At 41.2% G+C, this 13,389-nt stretch overlaps 1 protein-coding gene across 1 annotated transcript in view; it reads left to right on the top strand.

Annotated features, from left to right (window-relative positions):
* IPO9 (importin 9) overlaps positions 1 to 13,389 on the top strand; it is a 54,079-nt gene that overhangs the window by 7,849 nt on the left and 32,841 nt on the right. The window contains exons 2-4 of the mRNA XM_045983180.1: positions 11,531 to 11,592; positions 11,862 to 11,948; positions 12,723 to 12,924. Of these exons, the coding sequence (XP_045839136.1) occupies positions 11,531 to 11,592; positions 11,862 to 11,948; positions 12,723 to 12,924 (351 nt within the window). The remainder of the gene's footprint in view (positions 1 to 11,530; positions 11,593 to 11,861; positions 11,949 to 12,722; positions 12,925 to 13,389) is intronic.

The raw sequence follows: 13,389 nt of genomic DNA, 5'->3' as shown, positions 1-13,389 counted from the left end.
TTAAGTAAGGGTGCCTGGCTGGCTCAGTGGGTTAAAGCCTCTGCCTTTGGCTCAGGTCATGATCCAGGGTCCTGGGATTGAGCCCCACATCGGCTCTCTGCTCAGCAGGGAGCCTGCTTCTCTTCCCCTCTCTCTCTCTGCTTGCTTCTCTGCCTACTTGTGATCTCTGTCTGTCAAATAAATAAATAAAATATTTTTAAAAAGAGAGAGTCTAAGGATTTGGTAAAGAGGCAGGGCATAAAATCCAATAGTCAATAGCCTTCATATAAACAAACGATAAAAGGCCAGAGGACATAATGGTGTTTTTTTTTAAAGTCCATTTACAATAGCAATAAAGAAGATTACATACTTAGAGATAAAATTAACAGGAAATGTACAAGAACCTATTGGGGGAAACTATTTAAACATTCCTGAAAGACTTAAAAAGTAGACTTGAGGGCATCTAGGTGGCTCAGTTGGTTAAGTGACTGCCTTTGGCTCAGGCCATGATCCCGGAGTCCTGGAATCGTCGCATTGGGCTCCCTGCTCAGCTGGTAGCATGCTTCTCCCTCTCCTCCCTGCTCCTGCCTTCTCTCACTATATCTCTCTCCCTCCAGTAAATAAAATCTTTAACACAATAATATTTTTTAAAAAATAGAGTTGAACATAACTGCTTAGTGGATATGCGTTTTATTTTAGGATGATGGAAATGTTTTGGAATTCGGTAGAGGTGGTTGTGCAGCATGTGAATGATACTGAATGCCACTGAATTTTTCGTTTTAAAATGGTTAATTTTATATGGATTTTACCTCAATTGAAAAATTATCTTTCAGAGATATGTATTAAAGTATTTTTAGAAAAATGGGGGAAAAAGTAGACTTGCACAAATGGAAAGACATATGCTATCCTTGGATAGAACAGCCCAGCATTATAGAGGAGTACACAAGTTGATTCTAAATTTCACAGAAAAACAAACATGAAAGAATAGCTCCAAAAACACTGAAAGGGAAAACTTTGAGGAGGGACTGGTTTTACCAGACATTAAAATATTATATAAAGGGGGCGCCTGGGTGACTCAGTGGGTCACCCTGCCTTCGGCTCGGGTCGTGGTCTCAGGGTCCTGGGATCGAGCCCTGCATCAGGCTTTCTGCTCAGCGGGGAGCCTGCTTCCCCCTCTCTCTCTCTCTGCCTGCCTCTCTGCCTACTTGTGATCTCTCTCTGTCAAATAAATAAATAAAATCTTTTAAAAAATATATAAAGCCTCTATAATTAAAACAAACAGCATGGCACTTGTGCATGAATATACAAGTAGAACTGTGGAATAGAATAGAAATAGACGCAAGTAACTACAGAAATTTAGTATAGATAAAGGTAGCATCTCAAATCATTGGGGTAAAGATTGACTTTTTCTAAAAATTACTAACATATAATGTGTTATTTGCCCCAGGGGTACAGATTTGAATCATCAGTCTTACACAGTTTATAGCACTCACCATAGCGGATACCCTTCCCGATGTCCATAACCCAGCCACCCTATCCCTCCCCTCCCACCCCCCAGTACCCCTCAGTTTGTTTTCTGGGATTAAGAGTCTCTTATGGTTTGTCTCCCTCCCCAGTCCCATCTTGTTTCATTTTTTTCCCTCCCTACCCCCCCACGGCTCCCCACCCTGCCTCTCTAGTTCCTCATATCAGAGAGATCATGTGATAATTGTCTTTCTCTGATTGACTTATGTCGCTTAGCATAATACCCTCTAGTTCATCCACATCATTGCAGATGGCACGATTTTGGGTTTTTGATGGCTGCATAGTATTCCATTGTGTATATATACTGCATCGTCTTTATCCATTAAGATGGACTTTTTATTTTTATTTATTTTTAAAGATTTATTTATGTATGTATTTGACAGAGAGAAAGAGAGCGATCACAAGTAGAGAGAGGCAGAGAGAGGGGGGAAGGGAAGCAGGCTCCCTGCTGAGCAGAGAGCCCGATTCGGGGCTCGATCCCAGGACCCTGGGATCATGACCTTAGCCGAAGGCAGAGGCTTTAACCCACTGAGCCACCCAGGCGCCCCAAGATGGACTTTTTAATAAAGGGTACTGGGACTACTGGGTAGCTAGTTAGAATTAGATAAGTATTTCGTACCATACAAAAAGTAAACTCCAAATGGAATAGGAATCTAAATACTTAAAAAATAAAGCCCTACAAGTTCTAGAAGAAGATATGGATGAATTTTTCTTTAACCTTGGCATAAGCAAAGGCTTTCTGACTATGACACAAAATTCAGAGGCTGTAATAAAAGATTGATAAATTTGACTACATAAAATATTTTCATTTGCATAACAAAAACCACCATATAGAAGTCAAAAGACAGCTGTAAAACTGGGAGAAATGTTTCACAACATATACACAAACAAAAGGATAATATTCTTAGTATATAAAGAACTCTTATAAAATTGTAGGCTCTGAAAAAAAACAACCTGAGGGCTGTGTTTCCCTGTCTTTATCTGGGAAAGAAGAATGGGGTAGGGATGCTGGGGTTAGGAGGGAGCAGCCTAGATGACCTGTGGCTAGTAGGGAAGGGCTTGGCCTGAAAATCAAGGTGTTAAGGGACGGCAGATGGGATTGACAAGGACCTGACATGCAGCTGTGTATACCTGGAGTCAGCAGCACCTACAGACAGATCCTGGATGCTGCGCAGCATTGCTCACTGGATTCCTGGAATGGGGGAGGTGGCGAGCTGAGAGGTCTCAGGAGGCAGGAACTACTTCTCCAACAGGCCTCCCAGGACTCAGAGTGGAGATGGTGGTTGGGGACAGCCAACCTGAGCCCCTGACCCTTCCTGCCATGGAACCTCCTGCCCACCTAGGCAAGCTCCTGGCCAACTTAAGCTGGAGAAGGTGCTAGAGCAGTCCCACCAGCTCCCAGCTTCCCCTGCCAGCATGTCACAACACTACCGCTCCCTGAAGCCACCAAGTGAGCCTGAATGTGAAGTTCTCCTTTTTGGAGCAAGAGAACAGGAAGCCACTGAAGCAGAAATTGACTTAGAGGAAGCCATGGAAGAAGCAGGGGTGGTGTGGTACCTGGGGCCTAAACTAGGCCTGTCTCCCAATACCTAGAACACTTGTGCCTAGTGCTAGAGCAGATGGGAAGGCTCTAGCAGCTCTGCGTGCAGCTGCAGACGCAGAGGCCCCCAGGGGATTGTGAAGCAGAGGGGGAAGGAGACAGCCCTGCCCTTCATCTCCACCTTCTTGTGCCCCAGGCAGTGAGGTGCACCAACTGCTCAGCCCCACACTGGAGACGGCTTCCTAACCCTGAAGAATACGGGTGCCTAGTGCCAACTCTCCCAGGCTGTTAGAGGACCCTGCAGAGCCGGCTTACATCTTTCCGTCCTTCCAGGGACCCAAGCAGAATCTCTCCTACTGGAACAAGGTCAAGGTCCTGCTCAACTGGATCCATTTGAGGAGCCTGAGATACCTTGAGTCCCCTGCCCCTCCTGATGTCCCTGCCCCAAGGATTGAGTCAAAGGGTATCCCTAAAAGACCACTATACCAGCCCCTCTGGAAGACATTTATGCCATCATTTGTGGTTAAGAAGCAACAAGCAAAATCCTTTCTGTATGCTGAGACTGGTACAGGGACGTCATGCGGGGTGGGGGGATGTTCGGTGAAGTCTTCTTCCTCGCCCTTTGCACTGTTGCTGCCCAGGGCACTGCCAGGAAAAGCTGCTGATGCTCACTCTTCTCTCTGAGGAGAGGGCTGGATTTTTCTCCTCTGGGCAGACTGGCAGAGGAGCCCTGGTTCCCTGAGAGGCCCAAGGTATAGATGGCAGCCCCCAGAAATCCCTGGGCCTAGACAGTGTGAACTAACTTATTTATCTGGAGTCCGTGGAGCGTGTTTAGTATGGTTATCTGTTGGGGCCTAGCATGTCACAGATGCATATTTATGCAAAAATGATACCTGTATCTCTGTGAGTCTGCCGCTGTTGTGAACTGGCTGGATCCAACCATCTTTCTGAATTGTGCACTCAGAGGGTTGGTCTTCTAGGGGAGGTAACTGGAAAGATGGCCAATTAAAAAAAAATCTTAAAAAAGAAAAAATGAGGGGTGCCTGGGTGGCTCAGTGGCCTCTGCCTTCGGCTCAGGTCATGATCCCAGGGTCCTGGGATCGAGCCCCACATCGGGCTCTCTGCTCAGCAGGGAGCCTGCTTCCCCCGCTCTCTCTGCCTGCTGCTCTGTCTACTTAGGATCTCTGTCTGTCAAGTAAATAAATAAAATCTTAAAAAAAAAAAAATGAGACCCAGATTTATCAATGGTAGAGAAAAAGTTATACCAGGAAAAGAAAAAAATTCATTGAACTTTGAGGCATTGGATTGGCATCTGAGGTGTCAATATATGGATGGATGGATGGATAGGCATACGTTCACGCACATACATATATTTCCTTGTGCCGTTCTCTAAGAGGGCTTAGGAGCAGTGATACCTCAGTAGCAATGAGCATACCTAGCATCCAGATCTGGTTTTGAAATAGCATTTTCCAATAAAATAAGCCCCAGGGATCCTTGGAGAAAAAGTTGATACCAGGGCTTAGGCAGGGAAAATACAATATAAGCCTGGAATATCTTGTGATATCAGAAAAAAAGGCAATGCTGTTAAAAGGATGGAAGTGTATAGACGTATATAGGAGCCAAATGAAAGGAGTGCCAATGGCCAAAGTAGAACAATTTGGGAAACAAAATAAATAATGATAGTACTGGATTAAAACTATAGAATAGGGCATCTGGGTAGCTCAGTTGGTTAAGTGACTGCCTTCACCTCAGGTCATGATCCTGGAGTCCCAGGACTGAGTCCTGCATCAAACTCCCCGCTGAGCAGGGAGTCTGCTTCTTCCTCTGATCCTCCCCCCTCTCATGCTCTCTCTCTCAGTCTCTCAAATAAATAAGTAAAAATCTTAAGAAAAAAAACTATAGAATAAAATAACATGAGTCTACACTGGTATAAAGAAATAATTGGATAAAGAAAGAAGAGACAATTCTTCATTAGAAAAGAATTGCAATATATAAGAGTGAAGAGAATAAAATATAAAAATGCCATTGATAGTCATTGCAGACAGGATCTACAGGTGGGTAGTAAAATCAGTCTCAAAAGTTTAAAAAGAAACAGGATATTAGCATAATTTCAAATTATCTCTCCCAAGATTCTTATCAATCGTAAAGGGAAAAACAGTAGATGTACAGTGAAGAAACCCAGTCGGCCCTACATTACTACGGGATCATGGTTAACATTTCCAGTAATTTTTCAACACTATGTATTCCCTGATAGGATATACTGCTGACACAGGGTCACTTCTCAGATATTTTTGCCGAAAATGAATAACCTCAGTGTGGTCATGAGGAAAGTAGGGTCAAATGCACATTGAGACACATTCTACAAAGTAACTGATCATTACTCATCAGATGTGTTGTGGTCATAAAAGACAAGGAGAGAATGAGAGAATGTCATGCGTTGGAGAAAACTGAAGATACATGACAACCAAGTACATTATGGGATCTTGGATTGGATCCTGAAACAGAAAAGTGATAGTAAAGGCAAAAAACTGGTGAAATTCTAATCAAGTCTGTAGTTTACAGTATTATAGCCATGTTTCTTGGTTTTGATCATTGAACTACAGTTGTATAAGTTGTTAATATCAGAGGAATGTGGGTAAAGAATATCCATGAACTCCATTAACTATGTACTATTTGTCACCTTTTAAGTCTAGGAATTATTTCACAATAAAACATTTTTAAAAAATACATAGATAACGGGGCGCCTGGGTAGCTTGATTCATTAAGCTTCTAACTTGGTGCACACTCTCTCACTCTCTCTGACAAATAAATAAATAAAACTAAAAAAAATTTAAATTAAAAAAGAAAATAACTTAGGGCGCCTGGGTGGCTCAGTGGGTTAAAACCTCTGCCTTCGGCTCAGGTCATGATCTCAGGGTCCTGGGATCGAGCCTCGCATCAGGCTATCCGCTCAGTGGGGAGCCTGCTTCCTCCCCTCTCTCTCTGCCTGCCTCTCTGCCTACTTGTGATCTCTGTCTATCAAATAAATAAATAAATCTTTAAAAAAACAAAAAGAAAGAAAATAACTTTAGTTACAGAGATAGCAAAGCCAAACAGTGTACTCATTATGAGCAATAAAAATAATAACAGCACAATAACTGATTTTTTACAGTGTACTCATGGTGGGCAATAAAAATATAGCACAATATATGATTTTATTTTAGTCAAAGAATTTTTCAAAGATTTTATTTATTTGCTCAACCAGCTGAGCCACCCATGGGTTCCACTTACAGAATTTTTATTTTTCTTATGGAAAAAACTTTTAAGATCTATTTTCTTAGCGACTTCCAAATATACAATACAGTATTATTAACTATAGCTGATATGTTGTACATTACTTCTCTGTGACTGACTTACTGTATAACTGGAAGTTTGTTCCTTTTGATTCCATCCATTTTGGCCCTCTACTCTCCACCCACACCCTCCCCCCCATCATCTCTGGCAACAACACACACACACACACACACACACACACACCATTTTCTTCCCTTTTTTTTTGTTTAAAGATTTTATTTATTTATTTGACAGAGATCACAAGCAGGCAGAGAGAGAGAGAGAGGAGGAAACAGGCTTCCCGCTGAGCAGAGAGCCTGATGTGGGGCTCGATCCCAGGACCCTGAGATCATGACCTGAGCCGAAGGCAGAGGCTTTAACCCACTGAGCCACCCAGGTGCCCCCACACCATTTTCTTTATCCATTCATTAGTCAGTGAACATTTGGTTGGTTTCCATTATTTTGGCTCTTGTAAATAATGCTACAATGGACTTGGGGGTGCATATATCTTTTCAAGTTAGTGTTTTTGTTTCACCCAGAAGTGAAAATGCTGGATCATGTAGTTCTATTTCTGATTTGGGGGCCAACCTCCATACTGTCTTGCATAGTTGCTGTACCAATTTACATTCCCACCAACAGTGCACCAAGGGTTCCTTTCTCTCCGCATCCTTGCCAACACTTGTGATTTCTTGTCTTTTTGACAATATAATAGTATCCTAGCACATGTAAGATGATACTTCATTGTGGTTTTGATTTGCATTTCCCTGGTAATCAGTGATGTTGAGCATCTTTTCATGTACCTGTGGGTCATCTGTATGTCTTCTTGGAAAAATATCTGTTCAGATGCTCTACTCAGTTTTTAATTGGATTGTTCTTTTGTTGTTGGGCTGTCCGTGTTCTTTATATACTGGATATTAACCCCTATCAGACACAGGATTTACAAATATTTTCTCCTATTCAGTAGGTTGCCTTTTCATTTTGTTGATTCCCTTTGCTGTGCATCAACTTTTTAGATATATAGGTATATTCTGGAAACATGTGGGTACGGTTCCAAACAACAGCAATAAAGCAGATATTGCAGTGAAGCAAGTCAAATGAATTTTTTGGATTCCCAGTGCATAAAAAGTTATGTTTATACTGTATTCTGTTAAAGTGTGCAGTAGCATTATGTCTGGAAAACAGTGTACGTATCTTAATTAAAAATACCGTATTGCTAAAAAGTGCTGATCATCATCTGAGCTTTTAGCAAGTCATAATCTTTTCGCTGGTAGAGGGTCTTGCCTTGATGTTGATGGCTGCTGACTGATCAGGGCAGTGGTTGCTGAGGGTTGGGGCAGCTATGGCAATTTCTTAAAATAAGACTATAGTAAAGTGTGTCACATCAGCTGATTCTTCCTTTCCCAGATAATTGCATTGTACCATGCGATGCTGTCTGATAGTATTTTACCCACAGGAGAACTTCTTTCAAAATTAGAGCCAATCCTCTCAAACCCTGCCCACGCTTTATTAACTGTATATTATTCTAAATCCTTTATTGTCATTTCAGAGATCTTCACAGCATCTTTACCAGTAGATTCTATCTCAAGAATCCACTTTCTGGGGCACCTGGGTGGCTCAGTCATTAAGTGTCTACCTTCCGCTCAGGTCATGATCTCAGGGTCCTGGGATCAAGCCCTGCATCGGGCTCCCTGCTCAGCGGGAAGCTTGTGTCTCCCTCTCCCATTCGCCCTGCTTGCGTTCCCTCTCTCACTGTCTCGCTCTGTCAAATAAATAAATAAAATCTTAAAAAAAAAAAAAAAGACATTCTTTGTTCATCCATAAGAAGTAACCCCTCGGGGTGCCTGGGTGGCTCAGTGGGTTGAAGCCTCTGCCTTCGGCTCAGGTCATGATCTCAGGGTCCTGGAATCGAGCCCCGCATCGGGCTCTCTGCTCAGCGGGGAGCCTGCTTCCCTTCCTCTCTCTTTCTGCCTGCCTCTCTGCTTACTTGTGATCTCTGTCAAATAAATAAAATCTTTAAAAAAAAAAAAAAAGAAGTAACCCCTCATCCAATAAAGTTTATCATGAGATTGTAGCAATTCAGTCACATCTTTTTTTTTTTTTTTTCCAGTAACGTCTTTAAGCTCCACTTCAAATTCTAGTTCTCCCTGTTTTCACCACATCTGCAGTTACTTCCTCCCATGAAGTCTTGAGCCCTTCAAAGTCATCCATGAGCTTTGGAATCAACTTTTCTAAACCCCTGTTAATGTTGATACTTTGATCTCTTCCCATGAATCATGCATGTTCTTAATGGCATCTAGAATGATGAATCCTTTCCAGAAGCTTTGCGGTTTGCCCAGATTCATCACAGGAATCACTATGTATGGCAGCTACAGCTTTACAAAATGTATTTTCTTTTTAATAGATTTTTCTTATTTATTAGCGAGAGAGGGAGAGAGCATGAGTAGGGGGAGGGGCAGAAGGAGAAGCAGACTCTCTGCTGAGCAGGGAGACCAAAGTGGGGCATTGTCAGAGCCAAATACAGACACTTAATTGACTGAGCCACCCAGATGCCCCTACTAAATGTGGAATGTACAAAATCTTAAAGTAGTAAGATTTGAAAGTCAAAATTACTCTCCGATTCTTGTGCTACCGACTGGACGTTGTGTTAGCAGGCATGAAACATTAATTTCACTGGGCATCTCCACCAGAGCTCTTGGGTGACCAGGTGCATTGTCAGTGAGCAGTTGCATTTTGAAAGCAATCTTTTTTTTCTGAACAATAGGTCTGAACTGTGTGCTTAAAGTATTCAGTAAACCAAGTTATAAACAGATGTGCTGTCATCCAGGTTTTGTCGTCCCATTTATAGAGCATGAGCGTTGTAGATTTAGCGTAATTCTTAAGGGCTATAGGATTTTCAGGAGAGTAAATGAGCACTGGTTTCAGTTTAAAGTCAGCAGCCACATGAGCTCCTAACAAGCAAGCCAGCCTGTCCTGTGAAGCTTTGAAGCCAGGCACTGACTTCTCTCCAGCTGTGAGCGTTCTAGATGCCATCTTCCAGTATGAGGCTGTTGTATCTACATTGACAGTCTGTTGTTGAGTGTAGCCGCCTCCGTGAATGGTCTTAGCTAGACCTTCTGGATCACTTGCTGCAGCTTCTCCATCAGCACTTGCTGCTTCCGCCCGCGCTTATATATCATGGAGGCGGCTTCTTCCCTTAAACCTCATGACCCAGCCTCTGCTGCTTCAAGCTTTTCTTCTGCAGCTTCTTCATTTCTCCCAGCTGTCATAAAATTGAAGAGTCAGGGCCTTGCTTTGGGTCAGGCTTTGGCTTTAGGGAATGTTATGGCTGGTTTGATCTGTCTGGACCACTGACTTTCTCCCTATCTGTAGTAAGACTGTTTTGCTTTCTTATCATTTGTGTGTTCCCTAGAGTAGCACTTTTTAAAAATTTCATTCTAGAACTTAATCTTTGTATTCACAACTTGGCTAACTGGCGCAGGAGGCCTAGCTCTCATCCTCTCTTGGTTTTGGATGTGGCTTCCTCACCAACCTGTTCACCTAACACACCCACACACATCTGAAAACCTACCATTCATTCTCTTGCACAGTGCTGTCCAATAGAAATATAATGTGAGTCATGTGAGATTTTAAATTTTCTAAGAGCTATATTGAAAAGGTAAAAAATAGGTAAAAATAATTTTAAAAACTATTCATTTAACCTAATGTGTGTAAAGTATTTCAATATGTAATCAGTGTTGCATTATTTTGTTTTCATACTAAGTTTGCAGGTTGGTGTGTATTTTACATTTATAGCACATGTCGGTCCTCTTTAGCCACATTTCAAGTAACGTGTAGCCACTTGGAGATGATAGTTGGATAGCACAGCCCTAGAATGTGAAGTGTAACAATTATGATGCACTTCTGGTCTTACATTCTTCTTTCTCATTTGACAATAGATGCCTTTGCAAGTGTAAATTAGATCTAATTTTTAAAAAAATTTTGTAGTAAAATACACTTAACATAAAATTTACCATTTTAATCATCTTTAAGTGCACACAGTTCAGTGACATTTAATACATTCACATTGTTGTACAGCTGTCACCACCATCCATTCCCATAATTCTGTTCATCTCGTAAAAGTGAAACTCTAAACCCATTAAATAATAACTCCGGTTTTCCCCTCCCCCACCCCTTGCAACCTCTATTACACTTTCTATATTTATGACTTGGACTACTCTAAGTACCTCCTATCAATAGAATGATACAGTATTTGTCCTTTTGTGACTAATATATTTTGTTTAGCATTATGTCCTCAAGGTTCACCTGTTTTAGCAGTTGTAGCGTATTACAAAATGTCCTTCCTTTTGAAGGCTGAATGATACTCAGCTGTATGTGTAATACCCCATTTTATCTGCTTATCTATGGGTGGACTCTTGGGTTGCTTCCATCTTTTGGCTGTTGTGAATAATGTTTGTGCTTGCTCTCTCTCTCTCTCTCTCTCTGTCAAATATGTAAATAAAGTCTTAAAAAGGAAAAAAAAAAGATTATCTTGGCTATTTGCAGTCCCTTGAGATTCCATATGAATTTGGGGATAAGTTTCTGCTGCTGCAAAGAAACATCATTGAGATTTTTACATGGATTGCCCCGAAGGATCGAAATTTTAATGTGGGAGTAAGAGTTGTTTGTAAATGTCTCAATATGCATTTCAAGTTTACTGTTCACATTGCTTATTGGAAGCTGTTTGCTTCTAACAGTTTTATTTTTAGGACTAAACCTGTTAAAGCCAGATTTTCTTAGACTTAATCATCTCTTATCTGGTAGTGAATATCAGAGCAACTCCTGAAATCTCACCTTTTCATTTCTTTGGGGCTAGATAGTACTGGTTTTCAGTTAGCTTCTACAGTCATTGGTCTAAGAGGAAGGTGTTGCCATCTTGGAAGAGAAGATGCCTGCAAGATGCTATGCAGTGACGGGAGAAAATGAGAGCGCTGAGCTTTTCACTGTGAGCAGCCATGTCCTGTGGGCCAACCTGTTTCTCTTACTTAAAAGAACCAATCGTAGCAGTTTTTAGCACTTTTAAAAGCAATAAATCAATCTCCTTTCTGAAATTTCTCTTGTTGGTATCAGGGTTAAAGCTCAATGTATTCCTATGGCTTTCCTGGGTGCTTTTACTCACAATAAAATTTTCTCTTTCAGAATTTGGTGTTCACCTGGCAGAGCTGACCGTAGATCCCCAAGGAGCACTGGCAATCCGTCAGGTAAATCCAGACTGACTGGCCCAATTTATAAGTAATTTCCCTTTTTACGTGGTAATGAAACTTTCTTATTGGAAAAAGAAAGAACACCACTTTACAAATAACCTAAGATTTTGTACTAGATTTAGTACAAATACATTTAGTACTAATACATTCAAGTGAATGTATTAGGCCATGTGTATGTATATGATACATACATGTGTATGTATATGATTATTATATATGAAAACAGTCTTTTTCTTGCTGTACTACTTGGCTTATTCTCTTCGCAGCTGGCATCAGTCATTTTGAAACAATATGTGGAGACTCACTGGTGTGCCCAGTCAGAGAAGTTTAGGCCTCCTGAAACTACAGAAAGGGTAAGGAGAATTACTTGATTAGTCTTCTTATAGAGATTTGAAGGGCCACCTTGAGAGATTGAGCTGTCACCATTGTTAGACAGCATGGGGCAATCAAAAACTAGGCAGGAAAGAGCGATTGGTAGCTGACATCATGGGCAACATGCTGTAAGTAAGAGCTCCAGTATCAGGCTGACCTGTGTTCAAATTCCTTTTACTGCCTTTTACTAGCTATGAAAATATTAGAAAAGTATTTTAACTTCTAAGCTTCAATTCCCTAAATATCTAAAATTAGAATTAAAATTTCAACTCTGAAGAGTTGTTTGAGGATTAAATGAAATAATGTTTCTACTTAGTACAGCACTATGCAACCATCCTGGGCCCCCAAGAAATTTTGAAATAGAAGGTCTATATAGGGCAGCACTGTCCATTGGAACTTTCTGCAGCTGTGGAAATATTCCATATCTGTGCTGTCTGGTGTAGTGGCTATGGGCTACCTATGGGTGTTGACCACTTAAAATATGGCTGATGAAACTGAGAAACTGAGTTTTTTATTTGATTTCATCTTAATAATTTAAATTTAAAGGACCATAGGTAGCTGCTGTAATGGACAGATAAGTTTAGGGACCATAGATGAACTCTTTGAATGAATGATTTGTCAAGTTTGTGTATTGGAGTTTTTTGATAGTTATACAGTATCTTAACGCGCATTGCTTTTCCAACACATAAATTGGGTAGGACTCTTCCAGTCACTTACAACCTGGTCTAATGGCCGGTGGCATTTCTCCTCTGCAGGCAAAAATTGTTATCCGGGAGCTGTTGCCCAACGGGTTGAGAGAATCAATAAGTAAGGTGCGCTCCAGTGTGGCCTATGCAGTGTCTGCCATTGCCCACTGGGACTGGCCTGAAGCCTGGCCCCAGCTCTTCAACCTGCTCATGGAGATGTTGGTGAGCGGAGATTTAAATGCAGTCCATGGAGCCATGCGAGTGCTGACAGGTATCAGTTGTTTTTCTCTGGCGTTGGTACTTGAATCCCAAGAACGCTTACGGGAGGCTATGTGATGGAATGGCTCCTCCTCCCTAGTTTTTATCTCCACATCTATCCTCTCACTCCATTGACTCGCTCCATTGACTCTTCCCGGGGAATTAAGTTGGTATAGTATTTCTACTACTATGAAACCTCAACCACTTAAGGCTAGAGTAATTGCATAGTAGTTAAGGACTCAGATTTCAATTCATATTCAGATTTTACATTAAGCCAAATTACTTAATCTCTTGAGCTTGAGTTTCCTTGTATATAAAATGAAGATAATGATAGTGTTTACTTGAAGGGGTCTTTTGGTAGGTTTAAATAAGCTAAATCTATATAAATTGTTTAGCATAATAACTAACATGAGGTAAACACTCTTTAAATTTTAGCCATTATGATAATTATCATTATTATCTTAATTTTCTCCTTAGT

The sequence above is a fragment of the Meles meles genome, chromosome 17 (assembly GCF_922984935.1).
Source record: "Meles meles chromosome 17, mMelMel3.1 paternal haplotype, whole genome shotgun sequence".
NCBI classification, from domain to species: domain Eukaryota; kingdom Metazoa; phylum Chordata; class Mammalia; order Carnivora; family Mustelidae; genus Meles; species Meles meles.
The sequence above is the reverse complement of the archived record's forward strand: the minus strand, read 5'-3'. Positions and strand labels throughout refer to the sequence as shown.